At 48.3% G+C, this 26,871-nt stretch overlaps 1 protein-coding gene across 1 annotated transcript; it reads left to right on the forward strand.

Moving 5' to 3' along the window:
* On the forward strand, positions 1-25,694 carry DGAT2 (diacylglycerol O-acyltransferase 2; the record flags this gene model as incomplete). The annotated part of the gene is made up of 8 exons (XM_084269885.1): positions 1-40; positions 10,644-10,763; positions 11,626-11,733; positions 12,706-12,776; positions 20,284-20,488; positions 23,512-23,686; positions 24,230-24,432; positions 25,540-25,694. 8 exons carry the CDS (start codon positions 1-3, stop codon positions 25,692-25,694), a joined length of 1,077 nt encoding a protein of 358 aa, XP_084126011.1.
* Positions 25,695-26,871: the final 1,177 nt, after the last annotated feature.

A 26,871-nucleotide genomic window follows, 5' to 3' on the forward strand; every position in this document is an offset into this window, starting at 1 on the left:
ATGAAGACCATCATCGCTGCCTACTCCGGGGTGCTGCGAGGTACCGGAGGGGAGCGAGCTGGGTCCCGGGAGGAGGATGCTGCGGTGGAGGGGAGGGGGCGGGAGCAGCATCCTGGCGGTACAAGGTGCAGGGGTGGGGTGGAAGCAGCACTGAAAAACCTTCCGTTTGTGTTTGTTCTATTGCCCTTCTCTCTGGTTGGTTAGGAGAGGGAGGGAGAGGAGGAAAAGGGAGATGCAATGGCGGGGGTTGGGGAGGGAGGGCTGGCTGCTGCGTTTCTTAGGGGTGAGGATTACAGCTCTCTGCGCAGGTTTTTAGCCAGCTTGGAGGGTCGGGCTGCTCTGCTGCGGCTGTTGCAAAGGGGCTCGGGCTCGTTTCAGCGAGTTCACACCCTGGCAAAACGTGGGGGTGTGGCATTGGCTTAAAAAGAAGCCTTTTTTTTCCCCCTCCACCTTGTGACGGTAGGAAGGAAAGTGTGATAGCATTACGAGGGTGGCCAGTAAAACCCGCTGTTGCAGCCTTATTTTGTAATACTGCCTTCCTTGTGTTGCTTGGGGAGAAAAGAGCATTACTATTTGCTGCTGTGTTATAATGGGGGCTTGCTTCGGTGTCGAAGCCAGGTTTGATAGAAGGAAGTACAGCCCAGCTTGGGTTGGCAGTCCTCCGTGTTGGTAAGTCACTTCCTTGGTGAGAGGAGCAGGTTGGGTGCCTGTGGCTGATACCCATCAGCGAGTGGAGACGCTGAGCGCTTCCTGCTGCAGGCTGGGGCATTTAGGTTAAAGATGTTGGAGGGGTAATAGAGGAAATCCCAAAATGTCAGCTCCCTTGCACACTTGTAAAACTCAACCAGTCTAAATGACATGTTTGGTAGAGCTGTGTACCCTTCCTGCAAGGGTCCAGAGAAGTGTTGGGACTTGAGAATAGAATCACCTGGGTTGGAAGAGACCCTTTCAATCATCGAGTCCAACCACAGCCTAACCCTGCCTAGCCCACCTCTAGACCATGTCCTTAAGGACTTCATCTACATGCCTATAAAATCCCCACAGGGATGGTGTCTCTACCACCTCCCTGGGCAGCCTGTTCCAATACCTGACAACCCTTTCAGTACAGAAATTCTTCCTGCTATCGGACCTAAATCTCCCCTGGTGCAATATGAAAACCATTCCCTCTTGTCCTATTGCTTGTCACCTGAGAGAAGAGACAGACCCTGATATCTCTGCAGCTGCCTTGCAGTTAGTTGTAGAGAGGGATAAGGTCTCCCCTCAGCCTCCTTTTCTCCAGACTAAAAAGCCCCAGGTCCCTCAGCTGCTCCTCACAGGACTTGTGCTCCAGACCCTTCACCAAATAGCGGGGGCTTTGCAGACAATGCACTTGGACAGCAGTTTATCTTGCAGAAGGTCCTTGAGTGATCGCTCAGCCTGTGTTGCAAAACACTTTCTGCCTTGCAGAAACAAACTGATAATTCCTCTTGGGATGAAGAGACCTGTGAAATGGCTCGTTGATCAAGCAAATCATTAGCAGAGCTAAGCAGACTTGAAGCCGGTGAATTAACCCCTAAGCTCTTGCTTTTGTACTGCATCCTTACCAGTCCCATGTGGATTGCTGCTGGTGCTCATCTCCATCAGGAAGATGTGGTGCCTGCTGATATTGAGATGGATCTGTAGGGTCAGCTGCGACCTGGCTGAAGAAAATACCTGTGTGCTTCCCATGCTCAGCGCTGATCCTTAAAGTGACTGAGCTTGCTCATACAACCAGCAAGGTGCCAACTGATGTTTTGAGTTGAGAGAGGTCATTTGAATTAACAGCATGTGAACCGTTAAATTGGGAGTTTGCTGTAAGCTAAGTACAGAGAATAAATCATTCACGAGACCTATAAAATATGTAGGGCTGACCCAAGACCTCGGTGGCCACCTTGTTGGCACTGTCATGTTAATGATGGATCTAGGACACGTGCATAATTCAAAATGGAGTGTGGTTTAGGGACAGTGATTGGCCTCATCTCTAGATAATCCTGCTTAGCCATGGAAAGCTGTCTTAACTCTCCTCGGGTCAGTTTTCCTCTGAGGCACCTCATGGGGGTCCTGCAGTGATATCTGTGCTTACTTACTCATTTCTTCACGTGCTTCTGCCTGGAGAGATGCGAGGTGTTGCCTTGGTGACTGCAGCATCCAGCAACGCAATACCCTTGCCAGTTCTGTAGCCTGTCATGGGCAATGAAACACAGGTCCAGCTTCAAAGCCTGTGTGCTCAAAGCAATAGCTGGGTGCCTGCCAGAAGAGCTCAGACCCAGGCTGGGCTTTGGGGATGATGACATGGGACCTGGCAGACCAAAGATGGGTGAGGGTGATGTGTTGCAGCAGTTCATGCACAGGACCTCACATGCTGCTTGATCTTAGGTAGCTTTCCCTCCCTAACAATATAACCATAAAAAACCTGTACTAGACTCTTCTACCTTCCTGATCATTGTTTCAAAGTACCTTCCTCTGCAAAGGGCTGGCTTGTGTTGTCCTTTAATCCCCTGTTGTCTTGTTGGCCTGACATCTGGCTTTGTTGGTGCTTGTGAATTTGGCTGATAATCTGAACCTGTTTAAAAACAGCCCCAAAAATGTGAGTATTTGACTGTATCCATCCCTGTATGGGGGAGATGCAGGGGAACTTCCTTGGACACCAACTCAGGATTGCCAAAATCAGAGCAGACTGTCAACTAGGTAGGGTTGGATAATACTTTGAGGCATGTTGGTTGTGTAGGAGTTGTGGCTGTCCCCTCATCTTGAGCTGACCCGTGTTGGCCATAGGTTTTCCAAGTGATCTCATGTTTCAGAGCAGCAAGGAGGTGCTCCCCTCTCTGGAGGAAGGATGCTAGGGTGGTCAGAGCATTTAAGGACTGTCCTTTGCTGAAGTATCTCTTCTCATCTTGAAAGATGAGAGAGAGAGAAAGAACCTCTTGCCTTTGTTTTGGCTGGACTGTGGCTAAAAGTTTAGGCAGTAAACTTACACAGTGAGAAATGAAATTGTAGAATAGCTTGGGGCAAGGAAGGTGATTTTGCTGAGTTATCCCTTGGAGTTAATATGCTGCACCTGAGATTAGGCACTTCTGCTTTGGGAGGACCCAGGTTTCCTGTTTTGGAGGAATGGCATTGCTGCTGTGTCGTAGTGTCCACTCTTGCCAAAGCTGAGCCCTTCTAGAGCTCCTACACTCCTCCCCTGGGCACACTGGGGTCTCATGGGATGCTTCCCATTTTCTTGTCTAGAGCTATTAATTCTTGCTCATCTAAACCTAAAATTGTTGGCTAGTCTAGGACAGTTGTGTCTACCCCCATGGTACCTCACTAACCCACATATAGCTGTGACTGTCAATTCTGAAGGCCAAGTTCAGTGCTGTGAGTAAATGCAGATCCTCCATGAGATAAATGTCAAACTTCTTTCCTTGCCATGCAGAATCCCAGGCCCCTTCTGAGGGGGCTGAAATAAATGCTGCCCCACATCCCTATGAGCTGTGCTGTTGACCTCCAGTTGTAGGCATTCTTTACCACAGATAATGCAGGATTATTAAGTAGTCTCCTGGGGCATGAGCAGGCTGCTGTACAGTTCTGTGCAGGGCAGAACAACCATACCCCAGGCTGGTAACTTGTTGGTCTCTAACAGATCACAGAATCACAAGGCTGGAAAAGACCTTTAAGATCAAGTCCAACTGTTCCTGTCATATGCTAAACCAGATCCCTAAGTGCTTGATCTACCTCTCTGTTAAACTCACCTGGGGTGGGGAGTCAGCCCCCTCCCTTGGCAGCCTGTTCCACATAGCAACACTGCTTTCAAGGAAGAGCTTTTCCCTCACATCTGAGCAGACCCTGCCCTGGTGCAGCTTGAGCCCATTTCCCCTTGTCCCATCTCCTGTCCCCTGGCTGAAGAGACCATCGCCCACCTCTCTGCACCCTCCTGGCAGGTCATTGGAGGCGCTGAGAAGGTCTCCCCTCAGCCTCCTCTTCTCCAGGCTCAACACCCCCAGCTCCCTCAGCCGCTCCTCAGAGGATTTGCCCTCCAGCCCCTTCCCCAGCCTGGTTGCCCTTCTCTGGACTCACTCCAGGACCTCCATGTCCTTCTTGAAGTGAAGAGCCCCAGAACTGGACCCAGCACTCGAGGTGCAGCCTCACCAGTGCCCAGTCCAGGGGCACAATCCCCTCCCCAGACCTACTGGCCACACTATTTCTGACACAAGCCGGATTGCCATTAGCCTTCATGATTCACTATCTAGTAACACTAACAACAAAGCTGGAAGTGGAGAGAGCTTGTGCATCTGAGTAAACCTGGGCACGTAACAGCTTGTGTTGCTCAAGGGGTTTTTACAGATGTCACTTCTAGTGTAGCAGCTTCTGTGCAGGCTCCTGCTCTTGAATGGGAGGCTAGGTCCTCACAAATATCCTAGGATTGCTCTTGTTAGCTTTACTATGCTTCCAGTGTTGGTTTCTCTGCCAAATATGTAGCTTAATGTCCATTTCCACTTTATATCTGGGCTCCTCCAAAGCATACTGTGTCTAATTTGGCTTGTATCGAGATGAGCTGTGTGGTGCAGTGTAATTCTTGGCAAGAATTAACATATTTAATTGTGTTGAAAAGGTAGCAGATGAAGCTTGGCTTTAACAAGCTTTCAGTGCATGGCTAACTGTCTGTAACATTTGTGCTTCCTCTCAGCTAATTTATTTGACTGCTTTTTAATGAAGTGGTGTGGATTGGGTTTTCTGGTGTCCAGCTGTGAAGTCCTGTTCACTTCCTCTCCTGGGACCTTTGGGTCTCAGTCCCTGCCTAGGTGTTTTGAACACTTTTTATCTGAAATAAGCTGTGCTGGAAGTGCACGAGGTGCTGTCCTTAGGTGAGTCTGTGTTGCAGATGCTTGGTCAAAACCCTTCACTGACTTCAGGAATCATTGGTTGTATCTCTTGTGCTTGACTCTGGTAGCTGCTGGAATTAAATAAGTCTACTAAGCCCACCACCAGGTGGGGGATGGCTGCCTGATATCACTGAGCTGCCTTGGAAGGCTGCACATGGCTTCCATCACCAAGCAGCAGTGAGGTCTCCTGTCTTGGCAATCTGCATCCTTGAGAGCTATGTATGGCTCAGTGCAGGCAGTGTCCCATTAGTAGCCCAAGACATGAGATGCTCAGAGTTGAGGTGCTCAGGGCCTCATCTGAGAGCAGGAAAGCTGTTGGTAAGTTATCTGCTGTGTAGGCATGTGGTGAAGGCTGTGACCCCATCAGTCAGACTTTCTGGTTCTAGAACAGGTGCCCTGGGAAACTGGGCAACCATGGGCTGTGCTGGGTGGCTAGTGCATGAAAAGTAGCACAAGATAGGGGCCTGTGTTTGTCGAAGACTTAAAGTATTTCCTTGAGAGGACTGATTGTGTCCACTTGTATCCTTTGTCTCAAATGCACTGGTTATTACAACCATAGAATTGGAAAAGACTCTTAAGATCAAGTCAAACTCTTAAGCCAGCCCTGCCAAAGCCATCACTAATCGATGTCCCTGAGCACCACATCTACACATCTTTTAAACAGCTCCAGGGATGGGGACTCCACCTCTGCCCTGGACTGCCTGGGCCAGTGCTTGGCAACCCTTTGGGGGAAGGGATTTTTCCTATTATCCAACCTAAACCTCCCCTGGCACAACTTGAATCTGTTTCCTCTTGTCCTATCACTTTTTACTTGGGAGAACAGACCAACCCCCACCTCACTACTCACCCCCCCTTACCTCCCCCATACAGGTAGTTGTAGAGAACAATGAGGTCTCCCTTCAGCCTCCTTTTCTCCAGACCAAACCTTGAGTTCCTTCAGCTGCCTCCACCAGACTTGTGCTCCTGTTCCTTTATCAGCTTTGCTGCCCTTCTCTGGACATGCTCCATCACTCAAAGGGCAGCCTTCCCAGTGCCCTCGGCATGGGGTGGTTCTGCTGGCCACACCATTGTTGCACCAGCCAGGATGCTGTTGGCCTTTTTGGGCACACTGCTGGCTCACATTCAGCTAACTGTTGACCAACACCCCCAGGTCCTTACTGTCTGGCAGCTTTCCAGCCACCCTACCCCCAGCCTGTAGTGCTGCCAGGCATTGGTGTGACCCAAGGGCAGGACCTAGCACTGAGCCATGTTGAACCTCACAGTTGCCTTGGCCCATCAATCCAGCCTGTCCACATCCCTCTGTAGGGCCTTCCTACCCTCCAGCAGATCAATGCTTCCTCCCAACTTGTCTGTGAACCTACTGATTGTGCCTTGGATCATTAATGAGATTAAAGAGAAGTGACCCCAGTGCTGAGCCCTGGGAAACACCGTTTGTGATTTAAGTCCACTCTCAACTCCTTTGTTTTGGCCATCCAGCAGCCTTTTTTTCTAGCAAAGCATACACCCACCCAAGCCATGAGTAGGGAGTTTCTCCAGGAAGCTGTCAGACTGATAAGCCTGGTAGGCATCACATTGGTTATCCTTCAGTCAATTGTGACCTCTCCGGTTAGCCAGGACTGCTGGTAAATGATGGAAAGTAGCTTGGTGAGCACTCCCACCAGCATCCTCAGCACCCTTGGGTGGGTTCCATCTGGCCTCATAGATATGTGAATCCAAGTGGAATAGCAGGTTGCTGGCCATTTCTCTCTGGACTGAGGTTGTCATGCTCTTCCCCATTTTCCACCTCTGGGACTAGGCACCTGGAGAACAGCTGGCTTTTCTATTAGAATCATAGAATGGTATGAGTTGGAAGGGATCCCAAGGATCAGAGTTCCAACCCCCTGCCACAGGCAGGGCCACCAACCTCCAGGCCTGGATCTACACAAGGTTGCCCAGGGCCCCATCCAATCTGGTTTTGAACACCCCCAGGGATGGGGCACCTACAACCTCTCTGGGCAGCCCGTTCCAGCACCTCACCACTAGGTGAATTTATTCTCTGAAAGTCAAAGAAATCACCTTTCCTATGCTTAATGTAATATGTTCATGATGCTTGGTGTGCCCACATGTGATCCCTTGGAGAAGGGTTTCTTTAGAGAACTGAACCCACATATCAGTGTTGGGTTATTCTATTCTAGCTGTGTCCCAAAACGTGTCTGTTGACTCATCAAAGCTCTCATGCTCTGTGTCACCAGTAACCAACCTGGTTCTCCAGAGCATGGAGTACCTTCCCAAAAATGCCTTGTGGCTACTATAGATAGCTAAAGAGGGAAAGGATGAAAGGCTTGAATGGAGGTCTGAGCATGTAAGGGGTGAACTGACATGAACAGTGAGCTTGGGACTGTCTTGGCACTGAAATCTGTAGCCACCCAGCCTGCAGCTGATGCATGGGGTCTGTCAAGCGTGAAGTGTCAGTGTGGAGGTAGACCATGCATGGGCAGACACACTTATCTCTGTCTCTGGAGGTATTCCAGCCCTGTCTGGACGCTGACCTGTGTGACCTGTCCTAGGGAGCTGCTTTGGCAGGGGAGGTTGGACCCGATGATCTCTGGAGTTCCCTTCCAACCCCTACAATTCTGTGATGTCTCCACCCATTCTGTCAGTCCTTTCCATTGCCACTGGCTGCCTTTTATATCCTTAACTGGGAATTAAATGTTAATTTTATTCATCCCATGCTGACTACTGGCTTTCCCAGTGTTGGGAATCTTTATCTTTGCAAAGGATGTTTTTGCTCGCAGGGAATAGCTGACCCAGGACACTTGTCCAAGGGCAGGTGCTCAGCTGCCTGCTTAGAGCTCTGCCAAATCTGTGCCTTCCCTCTGACTGTGACAGTTGAATGCTGCTGCAAAAAGCTCCATGTGGCTTGGGAAACAAGTTGTCAGGTTTACTTATGCTACACAATACTGGTCTATTTACAGGGTTAGCAATGCCTACAATGTGTTAAAGCATCTAGAAAATGCTGAAGTATGAATTGTATGTATGAGTTCTTCTCTTTAGGGGAAGAGGGATAGGGATTTAGCTGATCCAAGGCTGGAGTGTTGGGTTTATCAGTCCAAAGATGCTTTGGCAGTATGACTACAGGTGCTGGAAGGATAAATTACATGGGGATGGGTCTTTATTGTGGATTGCAAATCATCTCTAAGGCTTCTGGCTTATTTTGAGGACATGGTGGGGTCACTGGCTATATCTCTACTGCTAAAAGCTTCCTTTAAACTAGCATCTAGTAGTCCTCAGGCTACGTGAGATCTGTCCATGTGCAGTTGTGTAAATCAGGTTTTTGGGACAGCTGCAATAGAGGCTGCAGCTCCTCAGCAGGAGTGGTATTTCTCTTGTCCTTAGACAGGTGACTTTGACTTTATAAATAGCAGGGTGAGTTTATCACCCCAAATTTGGTCATTTACTGTGAAATGTGAAGAGTTGCATCACAGGATTTCTGAGTCTTCCTGCTTAGGTAGTCCAGCATTGCAGGCTGGTGCATGGTGGTGGTTTCACTGGTCAACATTGGTCTGTCTTGTCTCAAACCGGAGAGAACGCTTTAATAGGAGTGAATTCAGCTAGTACTCTTATCTTGCAAAGATGAGGGATGATGGTTTTAAACTAGAAAAGGGGAGATTCAGTTTGGATATTAGGAAAAAATTCTTCACTCCGAGGGTGGTGGATCCCTGGCACAGGTTGCCCAGAGAGGTGGTGGAGGCCCCATCCCTGGAGACATTCAAGGTCTCTGAGTGAACTGAGCTAGTGAAGGTGTCCCTGCTCACTGCCAGGGGGTGGGACTAGTTGGCCTTTAAAGGTCCCTTCCAACTTAATGCATTTCATTTGCCTTCAACTTGACCTGCTGCTTTGGATTGGGTTAGTGCTGCAGGCTTTGGTTTGCTGGCATTTGCAGTGACATAATCTACCCTTAACCAAATCTTGGTCTGCCTGGAGTAGTTTATGCCCAGCTCACTGCAAGGATTGTTCATTCAACATGGACTAAGCAGAGCCATGGGCTTAGGCTGGGCAGGCTGGCTCCCAGGGTCTGGTGTGGCTCCAGGCTGATGTCCTTTACTAGCAGAACTGGTCAGGAAGGCACAAAGCTGTCAGTCCTAGGGACCATGCTCAGGGTTAATGTTAAATGGTATTTAAGAAGGGGAAGGCAAGAAGCTGCAAAACTCATACAGCAGTTCTTCAGGTGCAGGTACTGTGCATTAATCCTGTTGATTAGCCATCTGCAGAGATGCTTTTGCCCAGCGAGGTGGTTGAGGCACCATCCCTGGATGTGCCTTAAAAAGGGTTGATCAGGTACTTAGAATGGGAATGGTTGGACTTGGTCTTAAAGGTCTCTTCCAACCCTGTGATTCTGTATATTTAAAGGCTGCATTAGTGAAATCTGCTTTGTAGAAGCTACACTATCTTCTCTGTATCTCAAAAGAGCCTCCTCTCCATCAAGCTTGCATTTGACTGAGGGTGAGCACTTGCTCTGCTGTTGCCACTAGCAGTGGCAGATCTTGCCAGCATCAGCAAGGACTGAACCCATTTAGTGGAAGAGCTGCCTAATAGCACCTCTGCTGACGGGCTGATCCTTAAGGCGGAAAGCAAACATACAACACACTTCCTGGTTGGTTTGTGGGCCAGAAGCTTGGCTTGCACTTTAGCCAGTTGTTACGGTGCTTGTAAAATCAATTTGTGAAGAGAAGTGAGGGGAAAAATGCACTTGCCAGTGCTGCTTTCTTGAGGTGGTTGAGCATGTTGGCAAATGCTGCAGTGGGTGGTTCCTCTACAGAAATAGTCTTTTGCTTCAGCTTTTGACTTTTTTTCTCCCTCTTTAATAGCTTAAGCTTCTAATAGCATGCCTCAACTCTTTCCTTCCTTAATGCTTTGGAAACTCTGTGGTAACTTTCCCTACCCTTGGAGCTGTGGATTCCTGGGGTTGTGGGTTGAAGTGCTGTTCAACCACGTCGTAGGCTGTGCTGCGTTAGGCCAGAGTGAAGAGCTTTCCTTGAACACACATGAAGGACTTGTGCAACAGACCTGGTCAAATGCAGGCCATAGCCTGGTGTGTGCATGTCTGTGGCTTGAGGCATCTGATGGGTGAATTTGGGGAGGTTTCTGTTATTAAACACTTCCAGGAATCGGGAGTTTGAAGTGGGGACTTGTCTTCAGGCCATGTGTTAATGTCTTCTGCAATTTCATGGTCAAGTGAATAGAGACTTGCTGAGGTGAGAACTGATGGTTATACAATCATAGGATGGCCTAGGTTAGAAGGGATGCCAAGGATCAGAGTTCCAACCCCCCTGCCACAGGCAGGGCCACCAACCTCCAGGCCTGGAGCTACACAAGGTTGCTCAGGGCCCCATCCAACCTGGCCTTGAACACCCCCAGGGATGGGGCAGCCACCACCTCTCTGGGGAGCCCATTCCAGCCCCTCACCACTCTCTCTGTAAAAAAAAAAAAAAAACAAACCAAAAAACAACTTCCCCCAATATCTAATCTAAATGATACCCTTTAACCCCTCCAGTGTTCCCAGAACAGCTGAATTCCTGCAGATGGCAACCCTTTTCTTCCAGGATGCCTAAAGTCCATGGGAAATATTAGCCTCTGACAGGCCTTGCTCTAAAACCAAACTGCATGAACATTGATGTTAAAACCTCCTATTTAAAAGGAAAATACTTTGATCAGTGTGCAGATACGACTCTAATACTTATACTTTTACTTATACTTATACTCTTATACTTTTTTCCTTAGGCACAGGATCAAGCATTCTTTCTGCTCTGCAGGATTTGTTCTGGCTATCTAAATCCAAAGTAGAGAAGCAACTCCAAATCATCTCTGTGCTGCAATGGGTTCTCACTTTCCTTATCATGGGTAAGTTAACACCTACTCCCTGAAAGAAGTTGGTTTGTTTTCCCTTTATCCTGGAAGACTCTTAATGCCAAAAATGCCAACTTTGACATAAGCATTGAATTAGTGGGTGTGTACTGCAGCAGGACAGGTCCTGGGGCATATGGAGACTACAGAGCACACTTTGTATAGTTTGATACCTTGGAAATAAATTATCCATCCCTAGATAAATATAGGGATGATAAGACTTACTGATATTTAGGTCTTGTTTGTGTCTACTGCACAAATAAAAGTGAAGCAGTTAAAACCTCTCACCTGACTCACTCCTGGGAATATCCAGAGAAGTCATGTCTTAGAAGCAACTGGTAACTGATGCAACTGATTGTAACAGGAGTGCCTTTCTCCAGGCTTGTTCTCCTTCCAAGAGATACTAGAGATGGGCAGGAAGTGTTTCTTAGGCCATTAAAACAGTATGTTTGTCTCTGGGCACTTCTGTGATGTGAAGTCTCAGGCTGCTCTGCTCTGTGGTACTGTTGATAATGAAACTGGGCTGCTGGTGTGTACTACAAATCTTGATGCTCATGAGGTCTTGCTCTTGCATGGTAAACCTGCTTCCTTAGCTGTAGATAGCATAGAGAGACCTGGCCTGGAGAAGCCATGCTGGGGAGGTCGAGGTACTTCAAATCAGGTAGCTTTAGAGGAAGCTGTCTCAGCCCTACATAAGGGGGTTTTAGCGAAATCCGATTTGATTGAGGATTAATGACATCAGATTGAGACTAAGACTTCAGTATAGAAGGGTCAAAAGGCAAGGGACTCTTAATGCAAGTGTAAATGCAGACCAAAACCTGATGCAACCTTGTTTTCCTCTTCCTTTGGACTTATCCAGGTATTGCTTGCACTTTAATCCTCATGTACATACTGTGCACGGATTGCTGGGCGATTGCTGCTCTCTATTTAGCCTGGCTGGTGTTTGACTGGAATACACCAAAGAAAGGTAAATATTGCAGAACAGATCCTTGTTGATTAAGTGTCCCTGTCCTTGTATTTAGACTAAGAAGCTCTTCCTTACAATGGGTGACTTCCCTTCTTAGTAAGACTTGGCTGAATCACTGACCAGAAGTGAAGCATGTGAAGGGGTTGGACCAGGTGACCTCTAAAAGTCCCTTCCAACCTTCCACATTCTATGATTCTAATGAAAGTCAGCCCTTGGCATAAGCAGTGACTACAGGTTTGATGCCAAGGATAATACAAGGTCACATTCACTAATATCATGCCATTGCTGGCTTTCAGCAACATAGGAATAAGGCTTAGATTCTTGATGTAGGTCAGAAAGATCTACATAAAGATTCAAGGTCTTGCTGTCCTCTCCAACTCTTTCAAAGTTCAAATTGCAGCATAACTATTAAGATGTGGTTCCCCTATGGGGTCAGTGCTGCTGCAACTTAAGCAGAAAACTTTTTCTTTCAGAAAACACCCTGTTAAATTATAGGCCTTTTCCAACCAAAACCAACTTTAAGATCAAGTCCAGCTGCTAAAGCAAAACAGCTCTCAGGTGGCAGTGGCAACAAGCTTGTATGGCAGCTCCCATGTCCAGATGAGCACAACTCTCCATTGTTTTAAGACTGAAATCACCCAGGATCTTGGCCTGCCTACCCCAGAAGATGAATCTGTGTTTAATGTGGAGCTGTTTCTATCTTGAGCTGTCCATTGCCCATCTACAATAGAATAGGTTTAGAGAAGGTTAGATCCTACTCTGAATTTGTTGGACCTTAATTAGCTTAAAGTATTCTGGAGTCCTGAGCAAGGATGGTTTCAACTGATCTTAGTGGAAGATGCAGATGCAATTGGAAGAATGAAGTTGTTGATTTTTCTAGTGAGATAGCAAGTGATCTGGAGTCCTTTAGGCTTCTTGGTGGACACCTGTGTGGAAACAGCTTTAAAAACATGATTTATTTTTCCCCTTCAGGTGGAAGAAGATCCCAGTGGGTGAGAAACTGGGCTATATGGAGGTACTTCAGGGATTATTTTCCAATAAGAGTAAGTAATGGCTTAACTATGCGTTACTGCTTTAGACTGGCTTGCAGTAACCCTCAGGGGCTGACATTGGACCTACACTGGCCTATCTTTGACTTGCAGGGACATGACTTGCTTACCACTGCCATGCTACTGTTTGGATCAGCTGTGGCTGTAAAATGTGAAGTGGGTTGTCAGTCAGTGTAATGATTCCTAGAGGCTGCTGCTTCTGGTGGTCTTACTGCCAGAGTTTTTGAGGCAATCTGCCCCATGGCAGCATGGCTCCCTGTTCATCTTGGTTCCTGTGTTGTGCCTAGTCCTACCTCTGTTCTCTTGTAAATCTAGCCCAGTGCTGGTCCATTTTCCAGTTGCACCCTGGAGCAGCAGTGTACTGGGTAGGAATAGGGGAACCCTGTGCACCACAAGTCCTACCACCTCACAGGAAGCATTGAAATTAGTGCAGAAGTCTATCTGCTTTGGGGAAGGTGGAGTTTCCAGCAGCAGGAATAGCTCTGATTCTATATCTTGTAACTTGCCTTCTGCTTGTCTCTTTGCCTGCTAGCTCAGACATGTTGCAGACAGAGGACAGGGCTGCCAGTCTGCTCTGGGGACTGCAGAATTAGCTGAACAACTTGGAAGGGAGCAGGGGTTGAATTCAACTAAGGGGGAACTCGATCCTCTTTGGAAGGACACACAGCCTGAAAGGACTGTTACATAAAGCTGTTGGCAAGTTTTATTCAGCCTGATCAAAAGGAAAGAGACCTTGCCATGGCTTTTGATGAACCACCCTGCCCTAAGATAGTCCAGCCTCAGAAGGCAATAGGATATCCAATTCCAATAGGAAGCCAAAGTAGCATAAGCTGGATTTGTCCTTTGCAAAGTCACTTGAGCTCTCAGGGTACCTGAATGTGCTGGTGAACAACCTCACCATGTTCTTGTTGCTATTAGCAGGTAATTTAATGGCAAGTGTAGGTGGAAAAATACACTACAACTGCACAGGCTGCAAGGGGCTGGGCATCCCTGGTTTCATAGCTAATGGAGAACAGACCATGGTCTAGTCTTAGTCTCAAATGGGTTGTCCTCTAGTACCATATCCTCAGTAATGCAGCAAAGCCAGCTTGCTTGATACTGCTGAAGGCTAAAATGGACAAGTTTGTCCTGAGTCACCAGGAGTGCTGTCAGTAATGGCTGTTTCCCTTGTTTCATCTCATCCACTATAAGATTTAGTCCCTGTCTTCATGGAAACATGCCCTGCAGCAGCCATATGGATCAGATCAGCTGTAGGTGTTAAAACTTGTCAAACAGTTGGGTTATTCAAGTAGGTTTAAGCATGAGATAAGGTAAACAAACTGAACTTTTCTGCTGTGTTAGGTAAATACTTGCCAGGGCTTCTGAGAACCCCTTAGGGCTGTAATTCCTTTGTCACTAGAGTAGAGCTGTGCAAGGCTTAGAGGCCCCTGCAAGTGCTATGCAAAGGGGGCTGACAGCTGGCTGTGAGATTGTTAAAACCTGCTACAGGGATCATGGGACTGTGAGGTGCTAGAGGCAGATGTCTGGTTATGAATATAATACCTTGTAAGTAGTGGTGCCAACCATCAGGATGGCTTTAAACTTGCACAGAGGATGGGAACTCCTTAGGTAAACTATTTATCTGTCTTTGCTCAAGAGGGAGACTGATCTAGATGGGTACTTCTTTAAAGGTTCACGGGTACTTCTTTAAATGTTCTTTCTGCAAAATTCCCCTTGACTGGTGCCTGAGCTGGCTGTGATGGCTTAGCAAGGTTGTGGCATTGTGGGGTAGTCATCTTCTGCACCTCACCCTGTGCCATGAGCACCATGAAGGCAGGTCATGCTGGTGACTGACTTACTGGAGCACTTCTAATCACAGAATGACCAGGTTGGAGAAGACCTTCAAGATCAAGTCCAACTGTTCCTGTCCTAAGCAAACCAGATCCCGAAGTACCTCATCTACCCTTTTTTTTAAGCATACCCAGGGATGGTGACTCAGCCACCTCCCTGGGCAGCCTGTTCCACAGCACCACAACTCTTTCAGGGAAGAACTTTTCCCTCACATCTGAGCTGACCCTGCCCTGGTGCAGCTTGAGGCCATTTCCCCTTGACCCATCTCCTGTCCCCTGGCTGAAGACACCATTGCCCACCTCTCTGCACCCTCCTGTCTGGTCAGTGGAGGTGCTGAGAAGGTCTCCCCTCAGCCTCCTCTTCTCCAGGTGAACACCCCCAGCTCCCTCAGCTGCTCCTCATGATTTGCCCTCCATCCCCTTCCCCAGCCTGGTTGCCCTTCTCTGGACTCGCTCCAGGACCTCCATGTCCTTCTTGTGGTGAGGAACCCAGAACTGGACCCAGCACTCGAGGTGCAGCCTCACCAATGCTGAGTACGGGGGCACAATCCCCTCCCCAGACCTACTGGCCACACTGTGTCTGACACAAGCCAGGATGCCATTGCCTTTCCTGGCCACCCAGGCACAGTGCTGGCTCATACTGTCTGCAGTCACCCAACACCCCCAGGTCCTCTGCCTGGCAGCTGTCTAGCTGTAATGCTGAACTTGGCTTTTGCAAGCTCCTCAGTGGCTTTGGGTCTCAAGGCCAAGGTCTCCTTCTACAAAGCTGGTGTGAACTCCATCTCAAGGATGCATGCTGGATCTGGCCAGACTGTCAGAGGTTGATGCTGGTGGTGTTTGAGTTGTATGGTAGAACTTGTGGATAGATCTGTTGCATTCTTCCCCAGCTTTACATGCTAGCCAAAGGCTTGCTTTATCAGAGCAGCTCTGATACTTTTTGTGATGGTTATGCTTGATGTCCACTTGAGCCAGCAGTGCCTCCCCTCCTGAAATACCTGCAGGACTATTGTACGTGTATTTGGAGACATCAGGTCATGCCTTGTAATAGCAGGTGGATTTTAGAACCAGCCAGAACCTGGCTCGGTTCTTCATCATGAGCAGGTTTCCCATGTTCACTGGGGCTTCATGCAGCTGCTCCCAGCAATAAGCTATTTTGGGCACTGGAAGCTTAAATTCATCTGCTGCTTAGTGGCCTTGAGGAGCGCTTAAGGGAAGCGCTGTGTGAACCAGCTGAGGAAGCTTCCAGCGAGCTAAATCCTGGTGTTGAGCTGCCACATAAGACCTGAGCTCTTGCTGGTGTGAGCATGGTGCTGTGCCTGGCTGGACACAACCCCACTGCTGCAGAGAGGGGCCGGGTCCCAGCAGCCTCCTGGGCACATCCTGTTGATCTGGGAATGTCAGGTGGGGAGTGCCACAATCAAAAGGTCACCTTTAGGTAAAGAAGCCATCACCTGAGTGTGTGAGTGCAGGTGCTGCTTATCTCCATAGGCGGTAGCATTTCAGATAGCAGGAACTGCAGACCTTTGCTTCCTTGACCAGCAGTAAGTATTTCGGATGGGTGCTGTGAGATGTCTGCTGCCTCCTGCTGAGGTGGGAGAGTCAGCAGTGTGCCAGGGAAGGGGCTGTTGCAAGACAGGGATTATTTTCTAATATTTTTGGCAGAGTGTCTTGTGCTCTGTGGCTTGGCTGGCCTCCTGGCAAAGCTTCTCTTTAGGGGTAAATGACTTATGGAATGGAAATGTAGGCTTTTGCTTCCAGGGTGGTGGTGTAGCATAGTAATACTGAGAGCCTTCAGGTCCTGGCCTGTATTTCTGGGAAGGTGAGAATTCCTCCTGTAGTGCTGCCAGGTATGATGCAGCTACCTGTGATTGTTGGGCTGCTTTGCAAGCTCGCATGCCTGCTGCTGTGGGATGAGCTTGAACTTTGTGTGTTTCCATGGCCACCCTGCTGCTCAGCTTGTGGGTGGGCTGAGCACCCATCCAGACCTCTCGTTTTTACCCTGCTCTTTGGTGATGAGCAGCAGTGTCACTACAGTCCCCTTTCTCTACACTTGAATGTGCTAATTATTCATCCAGTGGCTATGAATAATATTGATGGTGCTGCTCTCTGGGTGTACCTGGCACTCTGATATGAGCAGCAGGGTTCTTTACCACAGTTGTATGGTTTTATTGATCCTGTGGGCAGGCTTGGATCTGCTTAAAGAAATCTGTTGTTACTACAGTGGGTGGATGGACCTTTGCTCCCACTGGAACAGGTTTGGTCTCAGGCAGCTGCTGGGAACGGGTGTGTTACTGCAGTGGGGTGAAGGTCCAGCTTCAGTCCCAGCACTGATCATCTGGCTGGGATGCAGTGTGGATGTGCTGCCTCTGTCTCAGCATGGCAGCACTGAGCCCTCAAGGAGCTGAGGGCTGTGTGGGACTGGAGAAGACCTTGAAGACCAGAGGAAAAAAAAAAACCAAAACCAAAAAAACCTGTTGGAGCTTCAGAACAGCTGCAGAAGCAGTGTTGGCAAATGACTGCTACCAAACTGGTAAGGCAGCCTGGAGGCTTGGTGTTTGCTTGTCAAGGGGAAAGGCACAGGAAACCAAATAGTGAATGATCAGCCTCCTGAGGAAGGCATTGGTCTTGCTTGAGACTAGAAATAAATGATTGAAACACTTCAGATTGCTGTTTCCTGATAGAATTCAGGGATCTGTGAAGGTTCTGGCAGGTCTGGGCTGAGTTAATGCAATAGGAGATTGATGTGTGGTGCAGGTCTGCACCACATGCAGATAAAATGCACAAACTTGTCTGATCCCTGGCTTGACTTGGATGGAGGAAGAGGAGTTCACCTTCTATAAGCCTGTCAACTGTGGAAGGCAGTGGTGGCCTACATGGGACAACCAAGGAAATGCATATCATTCCTGCACTGATTGGAGCTGTGTGGGTGAGCGTGGTGGGTGTCATAAGGCTGGAGGGGTGTAACACTCTCCCTGTGTAACCAGAGGTTTGGAAAGCAAGTGTGGAGCAATGAGGCTGCAGCTTGGCTGGCACTCTATAGGGGATGCAAGCAATGGGCCGTGCTGGGAACTGGGTGTCCTCACACATGGTGGAAGGGCTGGAGCAGCATGCTTGCCACAGCTGGCAGAAGAGCATCCATCTCTTCTGTATGACAGCACATGTGTGGCTTTGAACTCAGCTCAGAAATGCTAAGGACAAGCCCTCTGTTTCAGCTAGCTTCCTCTTAAAGCAGATGCCCTTGGTGAAGGGATAAGGCTTGGAGTCTGGAATTCCCCACCCTGCTCTGAGCTCTCTGGAGAAGTGTTTGCAACTGGTCCAACAAAGCCACAGGTGTCTGCAGCTACCAGGCCTTGAGTATCCTACTGCAATGAGCAAGAGCTCAGATGGAGGGTCTGCTTACCACATCATTGCTTCCCCTCCTGTTCCAGTCTTTCCTGGAGAGTGATTTTCAGTCTGTAGTCTGGGAGCCTTGTTTGTTCTAACTAGTCAAGGGACATCCCTCCCATGCTGGGGAGTAAAAGCAAAGTTACCTCCTAATTGGGCAAAAAGGGAAAGAAAGGAACGAAGATGACGACTTGGTTTGACACAGACTGTGGGGCTCTACAGAGCTTATGCAACCACAAGCATCCCTACGCGCTTCCTGGAGCCCTGCGTGACCTCAGAGCTAGAGGAAAGTGTGGAGAGGGACATTTGACTTGCTTAACCCGCTGCTGTGTCATGCCTGTATTGCAGCTGCTGTCTCAAGTGCTGTCCCTCATCCAGGGACAGCGGTGGGAACGTGGGAAGGGGGGAATCAAATTTCTGGGCATTCTGCTCCTGCGTGTCGCAAGGACACTTCAGCTCCCTGTAGCGTGATTTGACAAACAGATTTGCTTATTTACTGCCAGAGCACTTCTGGCCCAGGCAGAGGGGTGCGTAATGCTGATGTGACATCCCAGGAATCTGTGGCTTTCCCAATAGGAGCTGATGCAGAGTGTGACCTTTGCGTGTACGCTCTGAAAGGATGGGGAACAGTTGTTTAGCACCTCACACTGAGGGTGCAGCTGGGGCTCGTAGGTCTTTTCCCCAGTCTGAGAACTGCTGGGGTGTTGCAGCTAGCAAAAACTGGCACTGTTGCAGCCCAGATGGGCGGGAAAAAATAGTTAAACTTCATCCCTATTTCATCTGTGGCAGCACTGTGGTGTCCTTGCTCAGACAGCTTGCAGGGAAAGATGCTTATGCATGGGCCACTGAGGAGTTTTACACAGGAAGGAAATGCTTCTTATAGCAGCAGCACCAGAGGATTTTTTTTTCTGGTGGTACCAGGACATGAGTCGTACTGTGCATGGTGAAGATGGCTTTGGAGTGTCCATACTGTGCAAACAGATGCATAATGCTTAGAAATATTGCACAAGGTGTGAACCAGTATGGTCTCTGTTCTTGGAGCATGCCCTGCAGAAATCAGGGCACTGCTGTGGATCACAGAATCAGACTGGTCTGGGTTGGAAGGGACCCCAAGGATCACAGAGCTCCAACCCCCCTGCCACAGGCAGGGCCACTGACCTCCAGTCCTGGAGCTACACAAGGTTGCCCAGGGCCCCATCCAACCTGGCCTTGAACACCTCCAGGGACAGGGCATCCACCACCTCTGGGCAGCCTGTTCCAGCCCCTCACCACTCTCTCTGTAAAGAACTTCCCCCCTAATATCTTGTCTAAACCTTCCCTCCTTTATCTTCACTCCATCCCTCTTGTCCTGCCAGTCTCTGCCCTTTAACAAGCTGATTCCCCTCCTCTTTCTCTGCTCCCTTCAGGGGCTGGAAGACTGCAGTGAGGTCCCCCTGCAGCCTTCTCTTCTCCAGGCTGAACAAGCCCAGCTCCTTCAGTGTCTCTCCGTAGGGGAGGTTCTCCAGCCCTCTCATCTTTGTGGCTCCTCTGACCCCTCTCCAACAGTTCCACATCTTTCTTGTACTGGGGCCCCAGCTCTGGACACAGGACTCCAGCTGGGCCTCAGGAAGGCAGAGTGAGAGGGACAATCATCTCCCTGTCCCTGCTGGATGGTTTGAGGTATCTTGTTGCTTCTTGGCACGCTGGTCAGAGCAAAACCTCTTGAAAGGAGGGATGGTTTCCAGCTGTAAGCCACCCTTCTGTACATTTTTGTTCTTGTAGGGATGCCAGCTGGCAAATGAAGTGCTGGTTGTGTGGTTGGGTTTTTTCAGGTATTAGGCAAACTTACTTCTGAAAAGGACATTAATTTCTTCCACACCACACCTCCCCACACCCCCTTCCACCCCTTACTGGGATAGGAGCCACAAGTGTGTGGAGAGAGGGCCTGGAAGGAGGTGTAGCTGTGCTTATGGGGCTACGGAGAACTTGGTTGGTTTGGGCAAGAGGCTTGCAAGGATACCTCTGGGAGAAGTGGGGAAACAAAGGGCACAGGTTACTATAACCCAACCTCTATTTCTTCTTGGCTGGTAGTCATCTTGTGTCTAACAGCAGCCTGTTTGTTCTGTTCCCTCTGCTTGGGCAACTGCTCTTACCACAGCCTCTGAAACCTGGAATAGCCTATACCCCAGCCCTTAGGTGGGAGGAGTGACAAAAGCTGGGGACTTTGACATTTTCCCTCTGATTTCTTTTTTTCCTTAATACCTAGAAAAAAATCAGTCTTCATATGGGTTTACTCTTTTCTTTCCTAGCTGGTTAAAACCCACAATCTGCTGACCACCAGGAATTACATTTTTGGGTACCATCCACATGGCATCATGGGCTTGGGTGCCTTCTGCAACTTCAGTACAGAGGCCACAGGTGTCAGCCAGAAATTCCCTGGGATCCGACCATACCTTGCTACCCTGGCTGGGAACTTCAGGATGCCCATTTTGAGGGACTACTTAATGTCTGGTGGTAAGTACAAGAGCATTTTGCGCTTCCCACTCATGCCCTTCCCTCTGGTCAGCCTTCCCTTCTTTCAGGTGGAAAGCTGCAGAGGAAGCTCATGTAACCACTTCTCTCTGGTAGCATCACACAAACATTGCTTTCATATAGCTGCCAAGAGGAAGCTGTGAACAAATGTGACCAGCTTGGGCTGTGGGCACTGCATTCATCCTTAAGTTAAAGGTACTCTGTCCAAAGGTGTAGTAAAGGTGTCTTGGCATCTGTAGTTGTGGGTGAGGAACATGGAGATACAAGAGCAAGTTGTCCTAGCTAGCATGAGGAGGTACTAGATGAAGAATGCACACTAACTGAAAATGCAAAGTATTAATTAGCCTTTGAAATGTGAATGCCATGGCTAGCTCTGCTCCTCGACTCACTACCATGTGGGCTGTCACACATCTAGGTCTTATGGTGACAGCAGATGCCCTCTTCTCCCAAAAATACTTTTAGGACCTTGGGCATTACATGGCTTCAGCTGTTAGGAAGACCCTATTCCCTGAAAAGATGGGTCACAGCAATAAAACTGTTGAATAAGTCTGTTCCGATGGATTTGGATATTTTAATGAAGGACTTGTAGGTTATGACTGGGCAAAGGAAGCAGTGTTGAAACTCAACAGTGCTCTTGCATGGCATGAACTTCCTCTTTGGGGTGAGGATGCCCACTGGCTAAGTAGAGATGAGGGGAGCAAGGTTCAAAGACAAAGAATTGATCAACTCAGTGCCACAAACAAATTACTTTAAAGCAGGTATCTTAAAATAGTATTTTGGCTGAATCTTGAGTCATGGCTGGAGAGAGGACAGGAGTGGCTGTACTTGGTTCTGACTTGCTAGGTGTGATTGTTTCCAGGGTTACTGCCCTATTTTGGTGAGGGAGGACAAAAGTTGCCCCTGCCTAGGAAAGGCAGTATCTAAAGCAAGTTTATTTCAATAGAAGATGGAATTCCTATATCCTGAGAGTTCTGTGAGACAAGAGTGTGTCAGAAGTTGAAATCTGGGAACAGGTTGCCCAGAGAGGTGGTGGGGGCCCCATCCTGGGAGACATTCAAGGTCAGGCTTGCTGGGGCTCTGAGCAGTGTGATCTAGTTAAAGGTGTCCCTGCTCACTGCAGGGGGGTTGGACTTCAAAGGTCCTTTCCAACCTCAGACATCCTGTGATTCTATGCTTTCCAGTCTAATGTTTGTAAACTTAATTTCTTTGTTTAAGTTTCCATGCAGCATTAACCTTTCTATGTTATAAAAAGAGTTCAGTCTGTTCAAGATGATTGGTAGACGAATCTTGTGGCCAGACAGAGCTGCTTCCCTCTCTGGTTTTTTTTTTTTGGCATTAGCAGTGTCATTGCTGGCAGGGCTGACTTGGCTGTCCCTGAGCACTACGGTTGAATTGGTGGGAAATTCTGCTTCTTCCATGCTTAGGTTTTAAGCAAGACTATAGGAGTGATCTGTTGGACAAAGTTGTCTTTCTGAAAGCCATTGTTGGTTGTCTTTTCCTATATTGGAGCTTAAGGATGTTGCTGCTTGTCTGTTAGTCTTGCATCATCTGGAGGAAGGTTTTTTAATGCTCAGTGCTGTGAGCAGCTGTAATCTCCTGCTAACAAATGTGAAACATCTGAGCATAAATCCACACTGCCCTGATAGCCAGGGGTGTGTACAAGCAGCAAGCCTTGGTGTGGAGAATGGGAGACGTGAAGGTTCCTGTCTGTCCTACAGAGCAGCAAGCCATAGCCTCAGCCTCTCAAAGGAAACATGATCAGGGAGGGTCTGTAGCTGTGTCAACAAGCAATGGGGATTTCAGCTCCAAATCCAGCCGATACCTCAAGTGAGGTCTGTTCCCCTGTGGTCTGGAATCAGTCAGTGACCTTGATGCTCAGTGTTTCAAGATACATATGAAGGCTTGTAGACCTGCCTTGTATAACCTCACAGGACCCATTCATCATTTAGTTCTCGCTCCAAGTGATGTCTAACATGAGATGTGCAGAATCAGTTTCTAAAATTAGGCTGTGTAATACTGCCCTTCCTAGGGCAATGACCTGAAGTACCCAACACAACCCAGGCTTGTGTGGCTGGGAATGCAAAGGATGGCATCTTGGCTTGTATTCTGGCTAAAATTGGGAGGCATGAGTGAGCTCAGACAATAACTGTAGGATAAAAGCCTGATGTTTCTGGAGTAGAGTCAAACCTCTTAGCATTTTTAGAGCAATGGAGTAGAAATTAAAGGTTCCTTCTTTCACTGGGCTGAATAAGACCCCTGGGGCAGAAACTGGTTTAAGGCAGGGATTGTTTGCACTGCTGAAGTGCTGGGATTGATGGTGCAGTCCTATCCCTTCTGGCATGAGGGAGAAGGAAAGACCTTCCTAGACACTCAGAGTATGAATTTACCTGAGCCCTGTCCCATACATCTCTTCCTTCCCAGGAGAGCAAAGGTTTATACTCTCACCATGGAAGACTGATGTTGATTAGGAAAAAAAAATTCAACTACTTTAACAGATCTGCCTCTGGAAGAGTTGTCAGTTTATTTTTGTATCACTAAAGCATTCTCCCAAAAGAAGACCTATTCCATGGCTTGGCTTTGGCCAGGAACTGACCAAATTCACTCTTGTGCATTAAAACACCACAGTTGCTTTTCTTCCCCCTGCTAATGATACACCTGTTCCTGCTGCAAAGTGTACTTGGAGGGAGGATGTCTTAAACAACTGCCTTTGGCATCACTAAGTACAGAGAAATTCCTTGCTGGTGTCTTGTGTGCTAAGGTCAGCAGCTTGAGAGCTGGTGTTGGTGGAGTTTATGACCAAGTTTAGTGCTTTCCAGGTCTACAAACTGCTTGTTTAGTTGAGGAACGGGTTGCCCTATAATATGTCCAACCCTCTATGACCACAGGGAAGCTGAACAAAGCAACTTGCCATCAAGGTGCAAACTTTATGCTACCGGTATGACCGGTGTCTTCAGCATCATCTTAATCTTGCAGCTTGACCCTATGTGTGTCTCTTGTATACGCAGGTATATGCCCTGTGAACCGTGACAGCATTGACTACATCTTGTCCAAGAATGGCAGTGGCAATGCCATCATCATTGTGGTTGGAGGGGCAGCTGAGTCCCTGAACTGCACCCCAGGGAAGAACTCGGTGACGCTGAAAAACCGGAAGGGGTTTGTGAAGCTGGCTCTGCGGCACGGGTAAGAGCAGCCTTGGTGTTAGGGCAGTACTGCTGGCGTGGGAAAGGTGATCTCATCACCTGAAGCAGCTGGTGTCTTGGGTTCTCCTTTCTGAAGTCCTGCTGTGTTGGGTGGATGTATGCCCAGAGCACCAGACACATGACCTCTGTCTTCTGCCCTGAGGAGGGATAAAAGAAACAGGAGGCTTCCAGGGCTGAGGAGAAGCAGGTGTCAGTAAGCTATCTGGGATATCACCTATCCAGCCCCTATAATCTCCAGGGATCCCATGTGCCCAAAATGGGAAGTCCATCAGAGATGGACAATATATGGAAACATACTCAGTGTAGCTGGGAAGTGTTGCATGGGCTATTGCCAGTGCAATTCTTTTTGTATGCTGTAAAAGTGTATCTATTAATCGTGCCAGGTTTGGCTGACCTATGCCAGTGCTGCAGACAAGCTCTGGCCAAGAAAATCTGCAAATCTGCAGCCTGAAAAAGTACCTGGAAGGGAGCATGGTGCTGCAGATAAGGAGCACGGGGTCATAACACCTCTCCATCTTTCTAGTGCGGACTTGGTTCCTGTCTACTCCTTCGGGGAGAATGAAGTATTCAAGCAGGTGATCTTTGAGGAGGGTTCCTGGGGAAGATGGGTCCAGAAGAAGTTTCAGAAGCACATTGGCTTTGCTCCGTGCATCTTTCATGGCCGTGGTCTTTTTTCATCCAACACCTGGGGGTTGCTACCTTACTCCAAGCCCATCACTACTGTTGGTAAGTGCTTCTCTAGGTAGTAGCATACTTGAGTCTGTGCTACACCCCTACTCTAGCTTGGTCTTGGAGTCTTGAGTAGGAAACTTTTCCCTTCCATATAAAACCTCTGGGCACAGCTGAGAATGAGCTAGAACAGTTGCCACAGGCCTCTTGGCATGCTCTATTGAGTTTTGCAAGTGAGCTCTTTTGGGGGGAAACTGCTGTAGCTGTGACCTGGCTTGGTCAGAAGCCACTTCCCCCTCCACACTCCTAGGACAGGCCTGTGATGATGCCTGATAGGGCTAATTCAGGATTCAGCTAAAATTTCCCTTTGAGTCTTGCAACCCAAAGCTTGGGGGGGGCGGGGGGAAGGGTAGCTTGGCTTCTGAGGCACATGTGGGGGAATGCACAAGAACTGTGGCTTTTAGTCTTGGTTCCTGTTGCTTGAGATTTATCACTCTGCTGTAAACAAAAGTGAGTGGGATTTCCCAACCACTTCACAGTGTGGAAGCTCTGCACTGCTGGCATTCATGTAGCTGAAATGTATCTGGGTATTGCTGCAGATGTGATGAGGGTCCTGGTGGTGGGACAATTGTGCCTCAAAGCCTAGAAAAACTGGGAGCAGTCAGGCAAACCACTGGTACAATGGCAAGCTGTGCTATGCCATGGTGGACCTAGAGCAGAGAAGTCTGTGGGGGACCTCATTGCAGCTTTCTGGTACCTGAAGGGAGTGAAGAAACAGGAGGGGAATCAACTTTTTAAGGGGCAGACACTGGCAGGACAAGGGGAATGGAGTGAAGTTGAAGGAGGGAAGGGTTAGATGAGATACTGGGGGGAAGTTCTTTACAGAGTGTGGTGAGGGGCTGGAATGGGCTGCCCAGAGAGGTGGTGGATGCCCCATCCCTGGGGGTGTTCAAGGCCAGGTTGGATGGGGCCCTGGGCAACCTTGTGTAGCTCCAGGCCTGGAGGTTGGTGGTCCTGCCTGTGGCAGGGGTGTTGGAACTGTATGATCCTTGGGGTCCCTTCCAACCAAGACCAATCTGGGATTCTATGAACTGCCATAGTGGACATATCTCCAGTATGTATGGGAACATTCAACCTAACATGTATATCTATTCTCTTTATCAGTTGGGGAGCCCATCACAATCCCCAAAATTGATAATCCATCCCAGAAGGAAGTGGACTTCTACCACAGCATATATGTGGACTCCCTGATCAAACTCTTTGACAAGTATAAGAGCAAATTTGGCCTGCCAGAGACTGATGTCTTGGAAGTCAACTGAAGGGACTGGCTCAGCAGCACCTCCTTTCTCTCAAAACCAATGCATCTTCTCCAGGAGTCCAAGCTGTCGTCATGTACTTGAAAGCATGTGTGGGTGTATGTGTCTTTGAAAGGAAGTGTTTTTAAAGTATTGCTAGACCACTCTTAAAAAGAAAAAAAAGGCTTTATTTTGGATAAATCCCATTACATATGTCTTTCTATCCAAAAAAGCACAACTCCCCATTGCTGTGAGGATTGGGATGGGGGAAGTGATTGCCTTTGTAATCTGCTACATAATGCTGTTGAATCGCCAGCAACAGATGAGGAGAATTTCTGTAGCTACTTGTACCCACTAACATGAGCTGTTTGGGGGATGGTAGGATGCACCTGGTTTCCAATCAACAAAAAAAAGCAGCAGGTTGATTTGACTGGGATGGCAGTATTACAAGTGTGTTGCACAAGAGCCATCTCAACATGCTTACATAGCACAAGGGCATTTCTGCTTTGGAAAAGCTCCTTCTGAAAGCATGAGCACGCTGTCCAGGTCCCCTGGTGTGGCACCTCCTGTGTGCAGTGCAGGAAACCAAAAGATATGAGTCTGGTGGACACCTCTTTCTAGGGTGAGGTGGATGCTTTGTTGGCTGTAACTTCACTGCTTGTACTTTGAATGTTGGTTTAGAAGCAGGTCTGTCCCAGGTGCTGCTTCCACAGAGGCGTGTAGCTGGAAATACGGGACTCCTTTGTAGCCACAAAACTCCCAAGGACAAGTTGTAGGAGTGGAGGGATGGTGCAATCATGTGGCCCCAGTGTTGCAGACACTTAGGGTAAATGCAGTTGGGACTATTCATGGAAGCATTTTGGGTTCCCAAAAGCACTTGGGGGAAAGCTAGGAATAACTTCTGCCCAAAGATGGCTTTTAAATGATCCGTCCAGTGAATGTAAAGGAGTAGCCTTTCCACACGTAGGATCTAACGTGATTTGACTTTTAAAAGTGTTTATAAAATGTTTATGTGGGTGTTCGCGCTGCTTGTAGTGAGACTTGTTCAGAATACATGTTTATGTAAAGACCTGAAATGTTGCACTACTTGCATGTCTGACCTGCCTTTTCAACGGTTCAGTTGAGTGTATTTTGAGCTCCAAAATGTGCCTTTTCTTCCACGCGAGAGGATGGTACTTCACATTCCTGGAATCTTGCCTCT

Source organism: Gallinula chloropus, assembly GCF_964237585.1.
Source record: "Gallinula chloropus genome assembly, chromosome: 1".
In the NCBI taxonomy this organism is placed as follows: Eukaryota; Metazoa; Chordata; class Aves; order Gruiformes; family Rallidae; genus Gallinula; species Gallinula chloropus.